The 24042-nt window shown below is 40.7% G+C and overlaps 1 protein-coding gene across 1 annotated transcript in view; it reads right to left on the minus strand.

Moving 5' to 3' along the window:
• The window catches only part of ERBB2 (erb-b2 receptor tyrosine kinase 2), a 138358-nt gene that overhangs the window by 20854 nt on the left and 93462 nt on the right, over window positions 1-24042 (minus strand). The window contains exons 6-17 of the mRNA XM_018563598.1: window positions 21761-21876; window positions 17841-17982; window positions 17637-17753; window positions 14457-14583; window positions 10256-10329; window positions 8274-8364; window positions 7834-8033; window positions 7611-7743; window positions 2792-2882; window positions 2548-2705; window positions 1368-1415; window positions 1141-1276 (exon numbers count right to left, since the gene is read on the minus strand). Of these exons, the coding sequence (XP_018419100.1) occupies window positions 1141-1276; window positions 1368-1415; window positions 2548-2705; window positions 2792-2882; window positions 7611-7743; window positions 7834-8033; window positions 8274-8364; window positions 10256-10329; window positions 14457-14583; window positions 17637-17753; window positions 17841-17982; window positions 21761-21876 (1433 nt within the window). The remainder of the gene's footprint in view (window positions 1-1140; window positions 1277-1367; window positions 1416-2547; window positions 2706-2791; window positions 2883-7610; window positions 7744-7833; window positions 8034-8273; window positions 8365-10255; window positions 10330-14456; window positions 14584-17636; window positions 17754-17840; window positions 17983-21760; window positions 21877-24042) is intronic.

Below are 24042 nucleotides of genomic sequence, written 5' to 3' on the forward strand. Positions count from 1 at the left end.
CTAAACACACGCACGCACTAGGTGCGTGTGATTTTTACACAGCAAAGCGTATTTATCAACCAACAAGTCTCTAAAAGCATATTTCCACTAATACCATATATGGAAAAATCATGCACATGATGCATATATAATGCTGCTTCACAGTTTAGACAAAAATGGTTAGCTCATGCATTTACATTCCTGCATTCATCAAGGCAAGCAACACAATGTAGAGCTAATTTACACAACATCACCTTACAATTCATGCAGGGCTTTGCACAACACACCTGCTGGGTGTGTACACACTACAAAGGTGTCTAGATTCCACCAATAGATCATGCTGGGAGGGAACACACTACAGAGGTGTATACTTGTTCGTGGCGTGTTTATAAGGTTAGTAAATCAACCCCTTTAAGTCAGAAGACTCACTGAGAACCATGCATTGCTTAAATTGTTGACATCCTATTTCAGTAGTCGTTAGGCAGGGAGATTAAATGGGGCTGAGACAGATACAGAGCACACTCTAGTAGCTGTCTGTGTTGTCTTAACAGTTGTTAAATGCAAGACATAAAGTGGTTGCACTGAGTTACTGAGAACTCACTCTAGTGGTTAATCTACAAATCTCTTTGGTTACTGTAATAAAAAAAAAAAAAAAGAGAGCAACTCTGTAAAAATGTGAAAGCCATGTCAGGAATTCGTTTAAAAAAGTTAAACTCTACTTTAGATAGATCATATGTCCTCACTTATAATACAAAACACTTTCACTAGGATGTTGATTGGGAAAGCATACCTGTTCAAGCTTCTTTTGGTTTTCCTAGAGTATATTAGCTAAGATTGGGGATCAAATCAGTACAAGATGCCTAAACCACATAAACTGGCATCAACTGAATTGAACAAGCAGGGCCAAGATGTTATCAGACTGCCAAACTCATCAGCTGATTGGATAAGGTAAGTTCAGTATTTCTTTGAAGAAATATTACATATTGCCAATAGCTTACACTCAATAGTTTAGGATGGAGATGTAGCGTAACCAGTAAACGGTAAGCCTTGTTTATAAGCTATACCCAGCATGGAGGTGCTCATGAAAGATTTAAAAAGGGATGTGAATAGGACATGCCCAAAAAATAAATAAAAGGTGTTGATTGCTATAATGCCGTTTACCTCGTTATCAACAAAGCGCCGCATGGTGTGCTTCTTTTTCAGATGCTTTCTGCGCTTGACAAACAGTACAACAACAACTGCACCTGTCATGAGGAGGAATATGCTGCCGACCACTGCCACTATCATGTAAATATGACTGAGGAAGGAAGAAAGAGATGGGTGAGTGACAAAACTGCAGACCTCTGTAACAAACCACATGTTTCCAATACCACAATGATACCACTCACCTGTTGTTCACAATGATAGGGCATCCTCTCTCATCTTGTTTATCACACCTGGGTGACAAAAATAAGCAAAGTAAGCTTATAGGAATCCTTCCTCATGAAGTTATTGCAATATTTCCAAGGGGATATAGAAAACAATGAAAACCTGACAGTGGCTCTTCCCCATTCTATCCCCCAAAAAATAAGCTGGAGTTCCACTGGAGGACTCCACTGAGAACTTTACGCATCGAAAATATCAAGAATATCTAGTAATAAGTAAATCCATTTGTGTAAGAAACTCAATATTATCTTATGCATCTTCATTATGTAGTGAATGCAAGATTAAGATGACTTGCAAATTTTATGAGCAAGTGAACAACAGCTCCCATATTTATCTCCCTTAATAGGTTCGCTATGGGCACAGAAATGTCTTTGACAATGAATGCAATCTGCTATCTGGTTATACTGAAGAGGGACAGCAGGCAGTAGTAGAGTACATATGATATATATACAGTATAGTAGAAGAGGTGCAGAGTGTAAAGCATAGATTGTGCAGCATATTGTACAGAGCGCACAACAACACAGTGCACAAATTGAAGCAGATTGTCTAGCATAGCCTACAGTATGGAAATGTTTGGAGTATATAAGGTAAAAAACAGTATACAGAATTGAGCAGCGTGGCGTATATATTGTACAGCATAGTGTACACATTGAAGAAATATAATACAATGAACAGCACAGTGTATAGAGTGGAGCGATGTGAAATAAATATTATAAAGCACAGTACATAGACTACGTAAATGGGGAGTATAGCATGTACAGCACAGAATAGAGTAGAGTGAAGTATATTATATACAGTCATGTACAGAGTAGAGTGGTGTGAACAAAATGATGTACAGCACAGTGTACCAAGTGGAGCACTGTGAAGTATAAAACGAACAGCAAAGTGTATACAGTAAAGACATGGGGAGTATTATGTATGCAACACATTGTAAAGAGTGCAGGTATAGAACATACAGTACAAATCATTAATCAGAATGAAGTGCTGTAGGAACCAATTATCCCTAAAAAACAATGTTAGTGTGACAATCAGTTTTCTGGGACAAAATTTCCAGATAAAAAAAAATTATTTTATCAGTGAAATTATTTATAATCACTGCTTTCCTGTCATGTGTATAAAGCAGCAGAAATCTGTGACACTTACGAATGGGAGCAGTTAACAGGGCACAGCTGACACTCTCCATCCTTGTCTGCATATTTCCAAATGGGCACAAAGGAGTCCATCTTCTTTCCACTTGGACAAGAATTCACACATGTGGTGCCATCTCTGTAGTGAGCACAGGCCACACACTGTTCTGCATTCTGGAAGAAATACACAATTGGATGAGAACATTTCCAAAAATGCAATACAGAAAATCTTTAGTATATACAGAACACTGTGCACTGACCGGACCAAAGCATGTCTGAGATCCATTCTGCGGCATGCACTCTGGATGACATGGTATGCACTGGACTACATCAACAACTTCCCTTGGCTCCCTGAAAAAAATACTTAATATTTATTACAGAGCTCCTCCAAAGAGGCTTCCATTGACATTTTTTTTTTCCGTGAAGTGTTTTTTGTTTTAAAGGTTAATTTCAGTCCCTTCATGATTTAAATCTCATCCTCTTATAATCTACGGTACTACAGGGCAAGCATAATTGTTTTCATATGTCCCAAAATTCCTGTACAAATGTTGATCAAAACACAACATTTTAATATGGCTTGAGAGAATAGCTCCAATACTTGGTGAAGTATGGAGTGGAGTGTGTGCAGTGAGGAGGTGAGTATTGTTTTTTTTGTATGCCTGTGATTTATTTATTTTTATTTCTAAAAGATTTGTTCTGCTTTAATGGACCCAGTTGTCCGATTTCTCTGTCTGCACAATAATATCTATATCCCCATTTCTTTGCTACATTTCTTTATTTGTTCCCTTTTTTCTACTTTGTTCCTCCCGATTCTAATCATCCGCCCCCCCCCCCAACACTCCACCGCCCCAGCCATGTACAGTGTACAATATGGAGGGCGTATCTCTTTTGTCACTTTTCTTTGGTGTTCTAGATTACTCACAGTTGTTTCCTAATTCTTAGGTGTGGTTCACATTGAGCGTTTTGTATTGCTTTTTCTGTCCTATAAAACATCTCAAAAATATGCACCCCCAAAAAATCCCATGCATTTCTATGGCCCTGTTCACATCTTAACAATTTGTGGCAGTAAGCAAAACGCCTGTTGCTGGAAAAAGTACGGGCTTTTTTTTTTTTGGCAGATTACAGTTCGTTTTGGCCCCATAGAGTTAATAGGAAATGCTTGAAAACGCGTGTTTGCTGTGTTTTTGCACACATTTTATGCGCGTTTGCTCATTAACATCAATGAGCTACAATCTGCTCAAAAAAACGCGCAATCTGATTTATGTGCATAAAAACATGCAAAAAAACATGTAAAATGTGCATCAAAAATGCATGTAGAAACGTGCAAAAACACTATCGCCTGGGTGTGAACCTAGCCTTAAGCAGTGCCACCTTTAATACCAAACATATGCTACTAGCTTCCAAGCATCTTCACAATCCATGTTATCAATATAGCCAGTACTCATTTACAAACATTTACCCTTTCTGGTCCTACGTGGATCCCAAGGGTAGATATATTATTTTAATTTCAATAGGTTTTTATTGAGTTTTCGTAACGGTACAAAGAAAAAGTATATATTATTGAACATCAATTCAGGTCTTGTCAGGACCCTATAAACACGTCATAGGATATATTATTTTAAAAGGTATCTCGTGTGATATTCCTCTCTTGGTGAGGTGGGGATTATCTCATTTAAAACAAATCTCCCAAAACTCTCTACTCTTCCTGTTAAAGTGTGCCCTTCAGGACAGGAGGTGCTGTATAGGGCCATGTTTAAAGTAGTATTAAACTCTAAAACTTGTTTCAATAAATCTAGATCCAGATCAAACAAATACACATTGTCCAGCAAAGCCTTTCCTTAAAATGTTTGTCCAAACACTTACAGTCATCATCTTTCTGAACACCTGTTCAATTTGTTGTTGAACCTTGAGGCCATGGGGTTTACATTTGGCTTCCTACACCTGCAATACAGGTCCTAGAACACTTCCAGGTATAGGAAATACTCCCCTGGGTCCAGACACTATGAGCTGAGGAAGTCTGCCTGGCAATTGTCCACACATGGAATGTACATGGCTGACAAAGCTGGAACATGTAGTTCTGCCCAGGACAGGATCTGATCTACCTCTCTTGTTTTTCCTCCCTGATGATTAATGCACATCACCACCGTGGGGACGCTCTTCAAGAGAGCGTGCTCAGGGAAAGGCCCCACTAGACATTATTTATTTATTTGTTACAGGTATTTATATAGTGCCAACAATTTACACAGCACTACTATTTTTAGCCCTGGGATACCACCTCATGCATGTTATTCACAAAAGGGTGAAGAGTTTTGAGGAGGCAGGAGAAGTGAACAATCTAGGATGACATAGCTGAACTGGAAAGTGAGCTGAATTGCAGAATTTTTCCAAATCAATTATTTTTTCCTAGATTGTCTGTGAAGGTTCTCATTCATCCAGGTCATGGTCTATCTGTAAAAAATAAGTCAGGCTGTGACGGACTCCCTGATCCCCCGACTGGATATCTCCGTCTTAAGGCTGTTCCCTGGGTGTGGGAACCAGAAGCAAGTGAATATAGCATGGGCTTACCCAAGAATCAGACAATACTGACTTTGGAGTGGAAACATGAACTAGTTTATTGAAGAAAGCACACAGAGTTTATACCTCACAGAATCAGATAAGAGTTCAGTGTGTTACATTGACCAATCCCCTCGCCTAGACCTAGACAGCCGGGTGCTGCATTGGAATTACTTAAGCACAGACACTCTTTGAACCTAATGAATGTCCTTAATTAGATGAAAGCTTGATCACATCATCCCAAACAATGGCCACTCCAGGCAGCCTGCTGCCTTCACAAAATTATGTTTAGCAGAGATGGTATCCAAACAAGATGGAAGTGCGGATGGTTCAAATCAAGTCAAATAGTGAAAAGCTCTCTCTCTAGATAAAATATTAAACAGCAAAAAAAAATAAAAACACACAGCAAACAAAGTTCTCTGGGGTAATAAATCTCTGCAGCTCTAGGTCCGTAGTCAGTAGGAAGGAGGCTAGCCCTCAGGCTCCTCCAGCAGCCCCAGTGACGGTTCAGTCCGTCACAAAGGCAACTGGACTTGCTGTATTTTTTTATACAGCAAGTCCAGTTGCCTTGACTTATTTTTTACAGACTTGGCCTTGATTGTTCACTTCTCCTGCCTTCTCAAAACTCTTCACCCTTTTGTGAATAGACCTGTTAGATACATGTTATCCAAGTGTCCACAAACGTTAACAAACGTCCCCCCACTTTGGAAAATGGTGGCATGTCTTCATGCAAAAGAAAGCTTATTAGTGGATGCGTTTCACATGTTTTTTACACATGGGTTCTGCAGACCAGCACTTTAACTAAAGTAACCTACACATATGTAGTGACATGAGACACATGCGAGAGAGGAGACTAGGAGTTTTTTAATCAAACTGTCACAGCTGAAATTTAACACTACAGCCATATGCTTCCCGCATCTATCAGTGAAGGATCAACCTGGGCAGCGGTTGATCCTCCAGACATGGTTTAATGAAGTAAGATCACAGGTAGGATCAGATGAAGGTATAACCTGCCAGCGACAATGGAGCTCTAGAAAGGGTTTTTCAATTACTTATCAGTTGGGTGTACAGGAACAGTAAGCACCCTGTTAAAGTGGGCCACTACTGGATCCACAGCGGGAACAGACCACTGCTGCACAAAGTCCTCACCAAATGGATACAAGGGTAATAAAGCTTATTAGGGTGTTTCCAATTTCCACAGAGAGATAGTTGGAAAAGAGGGGGGTGTCTTTGCAGCCTCAGGAGTTTTAAACACCCCAAGACTGGAAACAGCACTGGTAGAAGCAACAGGCTGATCCTTTAGTTTCAAAGTGGTGTGCATTGCATCAAAAAGAGGCAAAATTGTCTCCTTTAACTGGGTAGACAGCGACTCCTCAGGGTTAAGCTCATCAGTTAACAATTAGGCTGGGTTCATACCTAGGCGTATCGAAAATGCGCGTTGACGCGCGTTTTACCGCGATTCACGGTAAAAAAACGCACGACAAACGCGCGTTTCCGAGGGCTACCTGGCTGTATCCCAATGGATACGTGCGGCAAATACGCCCCAAAGAAGCTCCTGTACTTCTTACGCCCAGGTGTGAACCAGGCCTAAGAGTTAATCAGAAGAAGAGCATCTGTGTTTAATGCCTGGGAAACTGATATGGCTGTGGGTAAATCAGATAAAGAATCTGCTGGAGAAGGCACAAAGAAGTTGTTTGGGTCATAAAGTTTTGCCTAATCATGGTGCAAACCTTTGCCAAGAGGGCCCAATGAAGTTAAAGAGGACTCTGAGGACAGAACAGAGTCTAAGAGCAGAGGATAGCATGATTCCAGGCTGCAGACTTCAGCACCGTCAGCTTGGCCCTACTGGCCTATACACTAACTGATTCTTCAGGGAAAGGTCAAGGCAGGCCCTGCACCTGCAAAATTCTCTGCAGCTTACATACCCTTCTTGAGTTTTGATACTGATTGTTAAGGAACTGTTAAAAAATACTAATAAAAACTGATTCAACAGACCCGGTGCTCCAAAATCAAGGCTAAGGACCACTGCCCTGGGGAGCTGATTTCGAAGAGACAAAGCTGCAGTAGCAATGTAGAGAATCAAGGTGCTAGCAAAAAATGAATAAATTCATTTTTTACACAGCAGAGCTGAAGAAGACACATCCATTCTTCTAGCATCTTAGCAAAAAATGAGGCATGCTGATAGAGGGAGGAGTTATGTTGGGCTGGTCTACAATTTTTTTTTTTAACCAGTGTTCAATCCGCCTATAAGCTGCAGTATATCCCAAAGGTTAAAATCTTCCCTTAATGGGCAAGAAATGCAAATGTTATTGCTTAGTGGGGTTTTTAGATTTTTTTGTTTTGTTTTCAGCTAAAACATTGACATGTGTATTAATTATTGTACCTTATTGGAACAATAGTTTAATTTAAGGTACATTTTGCAATAATAACTCAAAATACCACTGTACTTTCGCCTTGACAACAACTATACCATAGTTCTAAAGTGCACTCTTAGCATTTGCATTGAGCACAGTACAAAACACTCACCCCTCCTCAACATTGCAGGATTCCACACAGTTCTTCCCACGAAGCAGGCCACTACACTGGACACACTGAGATGGTCCAAAGCCCCAGCACTCGGCATTAGCACACAGCTGGAAGCACACGTGCCCCTCTTTTTCTATAAAATACAGAAAAAGTTGGTTTGGCAAATCCAATAAAGGACCACAATGTCTAAAGAGAACTACTACTTTATACAGTGTTAACTTACCACACTCATTCTGTGGTTTATTAGTTGTCTTCAGTATACCCTGTCTAGGATTCTTGAATATTTTTGTCCATTGCACACTGTCCAGATAGCAAAGATTAGCGTTTGCCTCTAAGAGCACCAATCCACTGCTGACCTCCTTCAAAGACCGCAAGCCAAGAGATGAGATGGAAAGATTTCGGACAACCAGGGAATATGCCCCACTACAAATAAAAAAACAGATACTCCATATACTAATACCAAATTTGCTGAATAAAAAGTCAGCAAAGGCAGCCTCAATATTTATCTCTGGTAACATTTTCTGTATTAGCAACTATATGAAAAGATAATAACTATAATAGCTTTACCTTTTATTTATTTTAATGGGTCTAAGCAACATTACCTGGCTGAAGTCTCTATATTAAATGACAGGACTTCTCAGAATTACAGGAATGTGTACTCACTTATGAAGGAGCCGTCCACGGATTACACGCAAATTCTCAAATACACTGAGATTAGACATCTCTTCAGGCCATGAGTCAATGTATATATATCCTAATAAAGAGAGAGAGAGAGAGAGAGAGAGAGAGAGAGAGAGAGAGAGAGAGAGAAAGAGTTCACACATGTGGCTTCTATAATAACTGAAATACAGCTGTGGCACATCACCCGGGACATGTTTCCTCACTTCAGTCCCTGTGACTCCTGTATAAGAAATGATCATCACCTGGACAGCCCTTCACCACTAAATACATATTTTTGGCTCTGCCTCGGATAAAAAGATTTGCTAACCTTTTTGTTTATGGGAAAAGTTTCCCATGAATAAAAAGTTTTAGTTTGAGTTGGGCTTTAGCCAGTGCAGCTCCTCTCACGTATATGCCTTATATGGAACAGAGATTTTTCCAATTCCACTGATTTAGTGATAACTTAATACATACATAATGTTTGGGGACAAATTCGGCAATATTGTCTTTGTGTATTTATTTTCTATGCAATCTACAGACAAAAACATGTAACAAAAGCATATTTTCTTTTTTAACCAGTGTAAGTTTTTAGATAGGTAGTTTTACTGTCGATAAAAGGTACACAATTTTATAATGTATCCCATTTATGACACCCAAATTACACTTTTGGTACAATGCATGGCAAAGGAAATAAAGGGCATCTTTTATTCGAGGTTGCAATTTTTTGATAATATGACACTGAAAAAGATGCCAAACAAAATACATGAAAATTAAAAAAGTTGTAATAGTAAAAAAAAAGGAATTAAAAAAAATCATATGGTCATATGGTCTTCAGGAATAGACTGTGAGGACTCTGAATTGGAATCAGAGGTACTAAATGGGGCCTCAGGCACACTTAGAGGTGGAGGTTCTGTAGGGTCAGAATTAAATTTTGCTGTGTATGGCATTTAGAGCCTCAGAGACTAGGTCACACCAGAGGCTGAGCCATGACTCTGGGCCTGGACAGCCCTCTGCGGCTAACTAACACAGTTAAAGAGGAATTTTACTCATATCTTTAAAATAACAAACACACCTTTAGAAATGTTTAATAATGGCAATCTACAAACACATACTTCTAGATAATTGCAGGTTTTCTATTCTTTGCTTGTTTCTCTTTTCTTTCCCAGTCTTCGGACAGTGTCCATTTTTGCTAAGGGCAGATTACTAGATCTTCCTTTTCTTCCTGGAACTCTGGCACATGTGACTAGGACATGTGACCATGCACATAATCACAGGGGAGGAAAATGCCTTTCCCTGAGATCTCCTGAGATTACAGATGAGATTTCCGAGCAATGCTCTGCTGATATAACCTTCCCAGGATGAAATGCTTGGGCACATGACATAATTTGTGCCAAAACTGGACCGGGAAGTGATAAACTCTATTTGTAAGTAAATTTAAAATATGTTTAACTAGTGAATGTAAGATGATTTTAAATCAGCACGCAGAGCTGCATGCTGATGTGATTTTAAGTGAAAGGGGGTAAAGGTCCACTTTAAGGTCTCTGCATTAACACCTTAAGGGCTCTGCATTGTCCTTAAGGTCACAAAGGACAATGCAGAGCCCAGTCCAGTTCCCAAAGGTTACATTTCAGGCTAGCCCTGTAATCTTCTGGTCCAGCCTCCAAAGCCATTTGTGAAGACTGATACCAATAGCTGAGACTATCTAAAGCAGTGTTTTGATTGAGGTCACAGAAGAAAAACATTTCTAAATCTTTTCAGCAGGGCTTATGAAAAGGTATCCAACCTCCTAAGACTCTGGCAAAACATTGAAGCATCATTGGTTAAGGCAGGGTTATACATGGGCTGGCTTAAAGTTTTTATTTGCCAGTGTTCCAACCTTCTGTAAGTGGCTGTATTATCCAAATGTCTAAAAATGGCTACATTCACGTGTCCCTTCTGTGAGGATAAAGAAATATAATGTATGTCTATGTATCCATATTAGGTACCTGTGATTTCCTCAAGAGTCTGGAATACTTCCAAATCCTCCGGAGTAAGTGGTGTTATGTTCTGTGTTGGATCTCTGCAAAATTGTTTAAAAAGAACAATGCTATAAACCTAGAATAGAAAACATTTCTAAACACTTTTTTGAGGAGAAGAGGCACAATAAGGTATCATGTCATACCTTTTACAAAGCCCTTTAATATAAATTTCCTGGTACATAGCATGGGAGCATAGGCATGGTTTCATCCCAGAAAGCCATGCTTAGTGCCCGAGCCTGCAGGTCATTGCCACATGGGAGTAGAAAGGATAAAGGTGAAATAGGATTATACTCTGACGTTTGAAAAGTCATACTTGGCATCAGGGCCGGTGCAAAGATTTTTGCCTACACAGGCAAATGTGCATTTTTACACACACACACACCCCCGCCCACCTCAGTGCACTCAGGTGGCTGATTATGCAGCGTGGCACTAGTGCTGGCCCTGATTGCAGCAAGACTAAAAACAGCTTTGTCTGATCTACTTTTTCAGGACTCGCGCTCCACACAGTCATACATGTCATGTGTGCGTGTGTCCGCCATTCAAGTTTCTGCCTTTTGATTCTGTCCGTAGAGTTGCAGCAGGCAGAGTAACATCGAGGGGAGGAATCAGAAGAGGTCACGTTGATGGTGGTGGTGATCTTTTTGAACTACGAGCAATAATAATAAAAAAACGTTATGTGGTGCAGAAGATGCGGAAAGTGTCACACTGAGTGTAGCAGAGCCAGCTGGTGACACTAAGTGCTCCCGGACAGTAATAGTGAATGCACTGGATGGGCACAAGAGGCAGCTGGATAGCAATGGGAGGGTTAGCACTAGCCCTCCCAATAAATGGGATTCTCGAACTGATCAGAGCATAGAAAGGCAGATATGGGTACCGTATATACTCGAGTATAAGCCGTCCCGAATATAAGCCGAGGTACCTAACTTTACCACAGGCAATAGGTAGGGAGGGCCCCCTAAAGGCAATCAAAGGGGCCTATCATCTCCTCTGCGGACAGACCCGGCAGCCCCGATCACTCAATAGACAGCAGATGACGTTCACTGGGCCAGCCTTAGCCCACTAGAGCCGACCATGTGTGTATCTTTTGCAGCCTTTTGCCCTGCTTTAAAGATGGCCTTGAAGGGTATAATGGGGTATAATATGGTTACATAGTATAATAGGGGTACATGGTATAAAAATTAATTAGGGGGTACAAAGTGGTTATATGTTTCCCCTGCCTTTGTATGTATGAATTAAATAAAGTCAGCTGAAGTACACATTCCCCTCTGAATCTCCTTTAGAGGATTAGCAGAGCTGCTGCTGAGTGTCAGTGGATGATAATGAAAAGTGCGGTATTGCCTGGTACACGTGGGTGCCGGCCCCATGCAGTATGCGGAGCTCTACCCCCTACCACCCGGTTGGTACATGAGCGGTCCTGTGTGCATTTCCAATGGGAGTTATTATAGGAGGATACTTGGCTGCCTTCCCTCACGCACAGGATATGGCTGCATTTACCCTTGGCAGGAGCTTCCCCTGGGCCCTCTCAGCAACATCCCTGGGCAGCCCAACTCACCTTCCCATCTGCAGAAGAAGCTGTGGCACCTCAATGAGGGCCCATTCACACCATCCAGTGCGTTCTTCTCACAGTCCTACCCAGATATCAAGCAATTGAGCTGCAAGTTTGAAAATGACTTGCTAAACTATTGCAGACTTGCCAAGCTTCACAATTTTGTTGCACAATTACTGCAAGTCTCGAGACCAGCGAGCTTGCATAGCTCTTGCTAAGACCTGCAGGACTCTTGCTGTAAACTTGCCAAGCAAATTTGCTACAAATTCAAAAAGTGTCAACTAGATCTTGTGCTGCAAGTGTTCTGCAAGTCTACAACTTGCCAGGAATATGTGCAGCAAGTTAACAAAAATTACAATTTCACCCTGCCGCAAGTTTGTAGCAAGTTATCCTTGCTATCTGGGTATGGCATGAACACACCGAACCGCTTAATCTTACCCTCCCGGCGTTCTAGGGTGGGAGGGGGCGTGGTGGTGTCATTCATTTCAATTACACTGCAAGCATGCCTTCTGCCCGCAGTGTGATCGCCTGCACTGCGACGCGTAGTACCATGCATTCCAGTGTGGTGCGATTGCAAAAAATAATGCATGCAATCATACCTACCTGGAATACAGGGCATTGCGGTAACATGCGTTCCAGTGCAGGCAATCGCACTGCGGGCGGGAGGTGTGCCTGTGGTGCCACTGAAAATGAACGGCACATCCACAACCCCTCCCACCACAGAACGTGGAAGAAGTGGTTTATTGTGTTCATGCCATCGGACTGTCAGATGAACACACTGGATGGTGTGTACGCTGAGAACATATTTTCTTGGAACCTGGTTTAATGGGTTTGGAACATCCTGTGGCATCATGATGCCCAAATTATCATATTGGCTCCTTTTTTTTTTTTTTAAGGGGGTGAGTAATAACATTAACTAGAGAATATGTGCCCATTGGAAATATGGAAACTAGAATACAGTGCAAGGGGAATTTATCAAAACTGGAGCAGTCAGAATTTGGAGCAGCAGTGCATGGAAATATCTCAGCTTCTCTCTCTCATTTTCAAATCTTACCTGAGCAAACTGAAGAGAGATGCTGATTGGTTGCCATGGACAACTGCTCCAGATTCTGTTTGCTCCAGTTTTGATAAATTCCCCCCCAGTATATCTATCAATTCTATATAACACTTCACACATTGCAGAGTACACAGAAACATATGACTTGAAGAGGTTTACAAGCTCACAGAGACAGACACACAAACACAGAAACACACACTAGTAGCTGCAGCTCGGGACGAGGAGGCAGTGTGGGGAGAGAGGTGAGAACGGCTCCTCCTATAGTGCAGATAGTGGGCAGGAGGAGGTTGTGTGAGGCTCCAGAGAAGGCACATAGCAGGGGTGACAGCTACTGCCACAATGTGGGATGAGCTGCTCCGAAGTCAGCACAGGGGGCGGGGGCGGAGCTGAGATAATTGCAGCAGAGACTCGTCCACACACTACATTTATGTTTGTTTGCAGAGCCTGTGCCAGGATTTCTCCGCCCCCTCCTGCTGGTGCCCTCAGGCGGCCACTTGGGCTACCTTACAGTAAACTAGCTCTGCTTGGCATAGGTAGTTTATGTGGGAACAGGGAGCTTTAAAGGGACTGCTAGTGAAAAAGTTGTCTCATGGTACCTTAAAAGAGAACTATGGAGTAATTTTTTTCCCCCATAGATCTCTTTAGGGTCACGGGAGGACATATACTAACGTCCTCCCGTGACCCAAAGCTCAGTATATTGCGGGCTAATGCTCCTTAAAAATGACAGCTGCCTCTTGACTTTTTAATTTTTCTGTAGTCTAGTCTTGGAGCAGGAAACGTATCTGTACATGTACAGAGTACGGTACTTGGCATCTGAACATCCCTATCCATAACGATGTAAGAAAAACATACCAACTAGTATGAAAATTGCTGTGTTAGAATAATTATGCACAAAAATTGTGATTTTATTGTACATTATTTCTGGACAGAAATCATATGAAATACTGCTATGCATTGCCTTAATTTTAAAACTCATGTTCTAGTAAACAGATGCTCTCAGTAGAACTGAATGTTTATCATTTTATGAGTTGCACCAGTCACTAAAAAGTAAAACTACCACCAAATCTGCACACAAGCAGGGTCTTCCTTGAGTCATTTGTAGGACCGTATTTAGGTTTTAGAATCAGATGCCAGCTTTAAATGATGCCGAATTCAGGATGGTGCATTCTTTCTACAGCCTAAATTTATTTAAAAAAAAAATAATTTTAGGAATGACTATGTGGGCACAGAAGACTAAACCCACCCCATGTAATTTACCCTTTAAATGTCTCTACTGCTTAATGAAGTCCTGGCATTTGACAACTTAAAATTTGAGAGTGAGGATTAGTGGCAAGAGAGCAGAGATTAATCACAACTTGATCATGTACAATAAAATGTATTATTATTGCCCTGCCTTCTATGGGTGGGTTCTACATACCACCTCAGTATACCCAATTACATGCTTTAGCAACTGGAGTATCTCGTTTTCATCTTCACCATTTTTGGATAAATATAGAAGAATGTTCTAATTTTAATATTCTAAAAGAATCACATTCATTTTCCAAGATTTCAAAATAAAGACTCACGCTCTGAAGGATTCAGAAAGGAACGCCAAGTTGCCGAAGATTTTGGTGCATCCTTGGAAATGTTGGATGTTGGTGGAATTAACAGCCCGTGTGGTCTTCAGAAAGTCCATTCCCAAACCATAGCAAACTGAGCAGACAGAGTTAATTAATCTCTCAAAAGATTAGTCCACTGAAATCTAAAATTTTAGTTCTGTGAATATGACAAAGGTTTAAAAACGCTCAGTGATTCTTATTTTTCTAGGAGACTCAAGCAGACTCCCCATGCTTCCGATTACCTAGATCCTCCTTCCTGGCCAGCCAATAGGAGATGGTCTCACTCTACCTCTTGGCTTTATATTTCATTTTTGGGGAATACAGTGGAAGAATTGAGACCCCTTTCTGCAGTAAAGAAGGTGAGAGTCCATGCTGTAGTGGCAGAAGAAGGTACACTAGCTATGAGATCTCACTGCTGGAGAAATCCCCCAAGAGAAGTCAGTGGTAATTCGTTTTTTTACTAACTCCTTATTGCATTTGGCCAGTGTTCACTTTATTCTGTAGAAAATAATTTCCTTCATTCAGAAAACCAGATTGGAATTTGTAAGTGTCATAAGCAACCAAGCTCCTGCTAACAGAGTAATCACAAGCTGGGGAACATCATGTCCATTTCCCAGCTCATTTGGTAACATACAAACACTGCTTTGGCCTGACGTCATGTCAAGCCACTTTTTCTTTTAATTATTTTAAAGGAAATATTTGGTAATTTTGTATAAACACTTTCTATATTTTATTATGTGAGAGGAGTAGTGGCAGGTATCGAAAAAAATGCAGTAGACCACAGGCACCCAGATGGTTAATGTTTATCAATCGAAGGCGAACATTTTGTTTTTTTTCTAGCACTAGACCCGTATACATTTAATCATTATTTTTTTAAAGTTTACATTAGGGCATGAGTAACCCAGCTTTATATAACCTGAAAGTAAGCAACTTGTAGTATAATTTTTCCCTGATAAAAAACATAAATCTCTGTTAATTCTGGGTCAAGAGGAAACGTCATATTAAGTACTCAACAAAAAAGACTGCACAGCAAGAAAATATAATTTTTTTACATCTTGTAAATTCCTTTTCTTGGACTACATTGAGGGACACAGCATTTAATTCAGGTGCATAGGGTTATGCTGTTGCCTTCATCACATTGGACATTGCCAAACAAACCTGTAAGGACAGCCTAATAAAACTCCTCCCACTCCCATCATGTCTCAGTTTTGTAGCAAACAACAGTAGGAGTGGGTCATAAGTACAGCCTTCATGTACTCTAAGAAAGGGATTTTATGGTAAGTCAAAAATCTATTTTCTTAATCGTACATTGAGGGGCACGGGATGTAATTCAGGTACATAGGGATGTCCGAAAACGGAGTCCAACTAAGGGGTGGGTAACACAGCAAACACACGCTAATATCCAAGTGAACAACAGGGTAACATAACAGAGCTAATATAGCTGTCCAAAGAACTGTAGGACAGAAGCTGGTATCAGAGGAGGCCTGAACCTGGTAAAATGTAACAAACGTGAACAGAAGACCATGTGGCAGCCTTGCAAATCTGAGAAACATACAGTATGCCTGATGCTGAAAAGCCCATTAAACATTGACTGATATAGTGGCATGTGCTTTGGGAAGAGAGGTCTATAAGCTTAAACAATGATCTGTCAAATCCACCTGGAAGGAGAAGCAGGTTATCCCCTAAGGGGGCCCTCAGGAATGACAAAAAGGGGTGTCAGTCTGTCCAAAAAAGCTGTAGCAAAGAGATACCCACAAACATAGATACCACATCTATGGCAATGGAGGGAAATCTCCTTGGATTGTCATGGAGCAGGACATATACATGGGAGAGCAATGTTCTGGGTAAGGTGGACGGGGAAACCAGCCTTTGGAAAAAAAAAAGAGGCCCTGGTCAGGCAATCTGGGTGCCCTTCCTGGGCACCCGGAACAGTCATGGCAGGTGTCATCGCAGAGAGGAGAGGGAGACCAGGGGACAACCATTTGCTGACATCTTCCCTGTTGAATGAACACGGAAGAAACAATGATTTTGTCACGTCCGGGTTCTGAGCTGTCACATGATCTGTGCTTGATCAGCTTCAATAGGGTCCAGAGGTGACATTAGGGTTCTCATAGACCACTAATGTGTCCTTAACCACTTGATGACTGGGGGTGTTAAAACCCCCTTCCTGTCCAGGTAATTTTTAAGTATTCAGCGATGCGGTACTTTGACTGACATTTATTCAGTCATGCAAATTATTAACATTATATGACAAGACATGCGGTTGTAAGATTTCTGGAATCCACATGTGCAGCAGCCTGTGAGATTTCTGGACTTGCTGAGCCAATCAGCTGCTGTGAGTTTGCGCTAACAGCCCCTACACACCCCCGGAAGTCCAGAAATCGAACGGGTCCAGCCAAGTAAAAGAACAACGTCAGGGGGTTAAAGAGGACCTGTCATCAGTATGCTATCAGCCCCCTCTGTGATAGCAATGAAGATAATTGTAAAAAAAACCCGTAAACAAATAAAAGTAAAATAAAATTAAAAAAACATTAAAGCCCCACCGCCCCCACATGCACATGAATGGAAACACATGCTTCGGGTGCATCCACATAAGGAAACAAAGTTTGTGCCACACATGTTGGGTATGACCACGCACGGCAGAGTGAGAGCAATAATTATGGAGCCATTATACATGGTTAACTCTAAATTACTGACCTGTAAAGTAATTACTTTTAAGCGTCACGTATGGACAATTTAGGGTATCAAAGTTTTTGCCATTTACAGGCGCATGCAATTTTGAAACTTAACATGTTTTGTATCTATTTACTCAGCACAACCTAATCTTTTATATTTTACCAACTAATTGGGTCATTTAATGTATTTGTGTGCACTAAAATTAATTTGCATACATTTTATACAGAAATTTTGATCCACTGTTACGCTAATATTGTGTAACAAACAATTGCAACTGCCATAATTTTATTCTACTTTGAGAAGATATATAATTTGGGGGGCTTTAATCAATTTTTAGGCCTAAAATGTGCATTGTAACGTTTGCAAAAAATGCTAAAATGGCTCTGGCATCAAAAGGGTTAATCAGAATTAAGAAATTCTAATTTTTCCATTGTGAACATACAATGGAAATAATGTAAAGGTTCTGATTACCTTTGCTGCACAGGTTGGTGCACTTTTCACACTTCTGTACATCTCCTACAATCACTTCCTGATTACCCTGTGGGCAGAGAAGAGTGCAGGAACCGACTTCCGTGGCCAAGTAGTTATCTAGGTTTCAGAGAAGAACACAGCATGTAATACAGGTTATAAGGTTTTCTATAACATCTAGGACAATAGGGAAGTTGTGCATCTTACAAGGACATCGTATGACGCAGTTTGCTCCAAAGGTGTATCGTCCATCTTTGCTTACAACAGTTTCATAGGCCTCTGTGTTGTACCAATTTAGAGGTGGACAGAGCAGTTCACAAGTGCCATTGTTGTTAAAATGAAGGCAAGCCTGTAGAGAAATTAAGCATATGCATTTGTATTTTACAAGTTTCTCTGCAAGGTAATAAGGTAAGCACAGTCTGAATGGTTGTCCATTCTAAACTCATTTTTTTAGACAACGCTTTTGCTTAATAGTGGTTTACTTAGGTGATGCTCATGCCTAGGATCAGATCAGCTTTGGCACACTCCCCCAAAGCCCCAATCTGCTTTCAGTCCCCACTGAAATTACTATGCATATTTTGACTTTCTGAAGGCTAATAATTACAAAGAGCTGACCATACTCTTTTGCACTTCAATGTGACAATGATTGGGCCTGGTGACTGAGGCACTGAGTTATGGAAGGTGAGAGAGGGACTGTCACATGTTCCCCCTAAGCAGAAAAGCCAGGTTTTTTTTACTGGAGTTTTAGCAGCAGATTAGGGATACTATAGAGCACACTTAATGCAGAGACGTCATCTTATGGTGCCGGCTACTAAGCCTGGGGATTAGTTAGGTAAACTACACTCAGTGTAGGATTACTTAAAAGGGTACATGCGCTTTAAGCCAGACTGTTTCAAATGTGCTTTACCTGGCCTCCATGAGCAAAAACCACATTAAAAACATAATCAACCTGCTTATCCTGGTGTTAGCTTCATTATAGTTATCAGTTGTCTAGAATTTGTCAAAGTTTTACTGCTTCAAGGTGGAAGATTTCCCCTGACTTCCAGTTCTGGTGACTGGTAAACTCAAAAAAAATCTCAGATGAAAATGTCTACCTGGGAACATTTCCCTTCACTTTCTGCATTGATGCAACCTGACAAAGGATTTAACCCCTTCCTACTTTAGGCACTTGAAAGGAAGACCAGAATGTTGGGTTTGTAATTGGAGTAAGCTGCAGTAGTGTACTGTTGACTGCAGTTGCTAACGTGTAATACAATTTTTTGCACTTATGGTAAAATATTTTTGTCCATTGAGGGACACAGGAATTATTTAACAGTTGTGTTATACTGCTCCCTACAGGAGGTTGGGACACTGTCAAACAATGAATGTTAAGCCAGCCTCAATTTAACCCAGTGTCCAACCGTCATGTCTCAGTTTTGTGTGCAAGCAATACTATAAGCCAGTAACACAAAGGAATGGAACTGTGTCCCTCAGTGGACTTCATGAAAAAGATTTTAAGGGACACAGAAATTGAGGAATTTACAAACAGTCGGGATGTCCAAAAGCTTTGAGGGGTGGGCAATAGTCACTGAAAGATCCAACAGATGTGGAGATAAGTCTACAAAAGAGTATATGAAGAGATCAACACCTGAATCAAAGCCAGATGAAGAAAGGGCCAAACCAAATATGGAAATTGCTACGACCAAGGGAGGGCACAAAGGTTCAACCTCGTGCTCCAGACTAGGACAGATAATCACCACTTATGGAAAACTGTTACCTGAAGGAACAATGGGCCTCAACCAGTGAAGTGGGGGACCAACCATCCATTAAAGAATGGGAGAAAACTAGAACAACCACAAATGTGGACAAGAAGACGAAATGTTAGCTGGGTCAAGTCCCAGAAAAGCGCAGAACCCGAAGGTCAAGTATGAACAGACAGACAATGTCCAATAGGAATACCAAAAAGTCAATTGCAGAGAAAAACCTTAGAATACTTAACCCCAGGGAAAGGAAGTGTGGACAGACATGGCAAGCACTGACTTTGGGGAATGGCAATGGGAGGTGCATATAAGGGAGGATGTCACCTGATTAGACAACCAATCAGTGGTAGGCATGGATGTAAGAATCCTCAAGGCCTAACATGTCATTAAATTGAGGGGAAAGACCCTTAAAAAGTTGGAGTGCTAACCCTGAATTCCCCTTGAAGCAGAGATTAGGGAGATCAACCACAGCATCATTAAAGGGTAGGCAGGGTTAATGATACAGTATAACCAAAATTGGTGTCCAAAAATACCAGGACCAGAAGGATGAGTAAGAATCTACTGCAAACCTGTTCTGACCTCCTGTAGGCAGCAGTATAACCCGACTGTTTAATCATTTCAGAATTCCTGTGTCCCTCAATGGACAAAAAAAGAAAAGGAATACTTCCAAACAGCAGTTGAGCCCCAGAATCACTTTGATTTCTTAGTAAGCAAATCCCAGAGAACTCCATACCTTACTCTTGCAGATCATTTGATTTTAAGCTCTCCAACCTGCACTCAGTTCTAAATGAATTCAAAGCACAAAGTATAGTACATGCGCTGCATAATAACGGGGAGCTGTCACAGAGTCTGATGACAGTGCATTCGCCAAGTACAGATTGGTACTACCAATAAAGTCTATGGCAGTTACTCTACATTACCCTGTGCATGTGCTGGATTGTGGGCCCTGCATTCAGCCTTTAAAGAGCAGAGGCTAGGATGGCAGGAGAAGCGTATAGAAAAGTAGTATGTGCATACATGCTACTTAGCCCTAAATATAAAAAAAGTACATGTTCATTTTAAAATGAGCTTATTATTTAATAACACTAATCCATTGCTATGGTTTCTATTTAGAAAAATGTGAAATGTCAGATTTACCCAAAATACATTACATACATTAATTAACAGATCATTTACTGCCACATTTGTTCCGTTACAGGATTCCTCAATATTTGGACTAGGTTTTTTTCATGTTAAATGCTGGATTCTGGAACAAACGCCATGATTACATTAGTCACACAGAGATTTTACCACTAACAGACACTAAAAGGTGAATCTAATAGTTTTCTGTGTTGCTCTTTGCCCAAATTCAAAATTGCTGTAGATTCACGTGATGCCTTCATATTCACTTTCTGACATTCATACTCTGCAATATTTGCCCCTAGCAAATGTTGCTAGCATATGGCCACAATTATACAAACATATCCACTCCAGGAATATATTAAGGATTTGCCCAATCTTCATAAACACATCCCTGTGTAAAATGTTTAAAATAATTTTAACAGTAGACATATAAAATAAATAGAATAGATGAATATAAAATTTAGAAAAAACCTTCCAAACTTTTCAAAAAACCCTTGCATTGCCAGTTTCTGAACAAAGAATGCTAAGAGTGCAGCCATATCCTATCTTCCAGCATATATAAAGCCTCATTGTAATTGACAGTACATGGTCCCACCAGAACCTCACTCCCTTACATGTTTTACTCAATGGGCTTAATCATAGGAATCACCAATCTCCGGGAGGCCCCCCAATTAGGGCAAAGTGGCTTCAGATGCCCTTACCAGCCAAAGTATAGGACTAATATTAGAAAAAATCACAACCAAAATGCATCCTTGGAGACAGCAGAGCTACTGGTAAACTGCAGAGTTCACCATTTATGAACCTACGGGTAAAGAGTAGAGGGATGCCTGTTTTAAGACCTGCAGGGTTTCTTGGTACTCTTCTTAACTGAACCTGCAACTCCCCACCTTCTGAGCTGCCACTAAATTTATCCAAGCAGACCCAGAGACAGAAATAGAAGACAATAGGTTAATATTACACATGTTTTCATGCTACCCTGTTGCCCTAGGCATATATCCAATAACCAAGGGGGATCACTGCATCATCATCATTCAGCATTCTATGAATGGTACAGAAAAGTGAGAAAATGGGGAAAAAAAATCAAATATTAGAAACAACGAGTCTGGTTCAAGAGGCTGCAAAGGCATGTTCAAGCGACCTCTTGAGTCATATGATCCTATGATATTGGCCCTGCCCTAATTGATTTCACAGCTTGATGAATAAGGTATGGTGTGATATATAAATGAAAGGTGAAACACAGTAGGAGAAGGATATGTGTAATCTCACCAAGCAGTCGGAGTTCTTGGGCCCAGTACAGCCAGCTGCACACTGCTCATGACAGCAATGAGTGGAATGGCTCCCCTTACACCTCTGACAGCCGCTCTGACATATACTGCTGGTAACTAACAGACAACAAAGCACAGGTAACACATTAAGCACAGGATTGTGCTTCATATCACACAAACAAATTAGCTTCAAATAACACATGATTCTGTATAAAAAAGGAAGCAAACTTAAAATTCAACTTTCATTAACCACTTGCTGACCAGGTGTTTAGACCCCCTTCCTGGCCAGGCCATTTTTCAGTATTTAGCGCAGCAGTACTTTGACTGACATTTATTCTGTAATGCAACGCTATACTGAAATTAATTTTATACCATTTTTTTGGGACATATAGAGCTTTCTTTTGGTGGTATTTATTCACCACTGGGGTTTTTTATTTTTTACTATATTAAGGAAAAATTACTGAAAATGTTGAAAAAAAAATAAGTTTAACTACCAAAAAAGTTAAACAACCATACCCAAAATTGACCATAGGCGACACTTTAAAAGCTTTTGCCTCTCATCAGTTTAGTGTTATCAGTGATTGATGACCCTAGAATTATTGCTCTCATTGCGACGTTCGCGGCGATATGCAACATGTGTGGCGTAATGGGCGCAATCGTCGTTTTCACACATATAGGCACCCGACGCATGTTTGCACGCATGTATGGATGGGTAGGGACTTTAACATTTTTTTAGTTTTTTACATTATTTTTCATGTGACTTTAATTTTTTTGACTATTTCTTTTTCCACTTAACTTTATTGTTAACACATAGGGGACTAAACTCCTTCTCAAGCTGGAGAGTGACACAGGAATGCGGAAGTAATGTAATGTACATCACTTCCGCATTCTGACAGCGGAGAGGGGACCGGAGGGAGATCGTGTACCGATCTCCCTCTAATCCCGTCAGAGAGCCACCATGCTGGTCCCAGACTCGCACCGGGCACACCGGAGCCTGGGACCAGCGGGAGGGGGGCTGCGGAGGGGGGGCCCCCCGATCAGCACCACATACAAGCGATCCGCCAGCTCTATAGCCGGCGGATCGCTTGTATGTAAACAGGCATAGCTGCCTGTTTTAAAATTTTGGTCGTTTCCTGCTTGGCAGGGCTAACAGGCCGTATATACACGGCCTGTCACATCCAGGAAGCTCCCGGACGGCTGTTTTTGTACAACGGCCGGCCGGGAGGTGGTTATTGCTAGTCACTTTTTTGCTGCCTAAATAACAGTTGAAACTGAGCTTCTAGAGAGCAAGCTGCAATGAAGTGACATATCACTGACATAGACAATTAAAGAGTAACCTTATGGTTAAAATGTGGTAAATCTTAAGCCCTTTATGTTCTAGGTTGAGGAAGTTTGTAAAGCTGGCCCTACACCTATAGATTTTTTTCTATAGTCAGATGGAAAAATTGTAACAGATTCCTCCATCTACGCTAAACTGCGTGGATGGAGGAATCTCCCACTGGGCCAAGCTTCAGTATCTTGCCAGTCGGCCCTGCTGGCTCTCAAAATACCTGAACAATCTGATTGGATGCAGGCACTGTTCATACCGAAAACCCAGTAAAGGTGCATCAATAGCAGCAATCATTGTTTTTATTCTACAAGGCCTCTGTTTTCAGTAAATATATAATTGTTTGGGGGTTTAAAGTAATTTTCTATACAAAAATTCAGCTTTTAGCATGTGTGTGCAGAAATGTTAAATTGCTCCAGTGCAATGGTGGTTAAACCATTATTATCTTTTGTAAATATTTTCTGTAAATGTGTATAATATATATATATTTATGTAAATAAGATTTTAAAATAAATTACTTTTAAATTAAATTTTAATATGAAATAAAATGACTACATTTTTGTTATGTAAAAGCACCAATCTTAAACATATTCCCAATCCTAATCACTTCATACATTTTCTCTTATACCGTATTTGGGATGAAGGTACTTCGCCTTGTGGGGGCCTGAATGTTTAATGTTCTTACTTTGAAATAAGTTAAACTTTAGCAATTTTAGTTGCTGATGACAAAATCGCTGTAACACATAGGCCTAATGGTGTAAACAGCTCTCACTTATTTAACCCATAATGGGCAAAACAGTTTTCCTACTTAAGTGAATAAGTGCACTTTTTGATCATTCAATTTCAGATATTTTTGAGCTGATACTATTTTACCCTGTAACACCTTGTGACTGTGTTTTAAATATGTTTTGGGAGGGTTGTTTGGGGTTTTGAGGTCAGCTTCCAGATAAGCGCAC

Source organism: Nanorana parkeri, unplaced genomic scaffold (genome assembly GCF_000935625.1).
Source record: "Nanorana parkeri isolate BGI_ZX_2015 unplaced genomic scaffold, ASM93562v1 scaffold679, whole genome shotgun sequence".
Lineage (NCBI taxonomy): Eukaryota > Metazoa > Chordata > Amphibia > Anura > Dicroglossidae > Nanorana > Nanorana parkeri.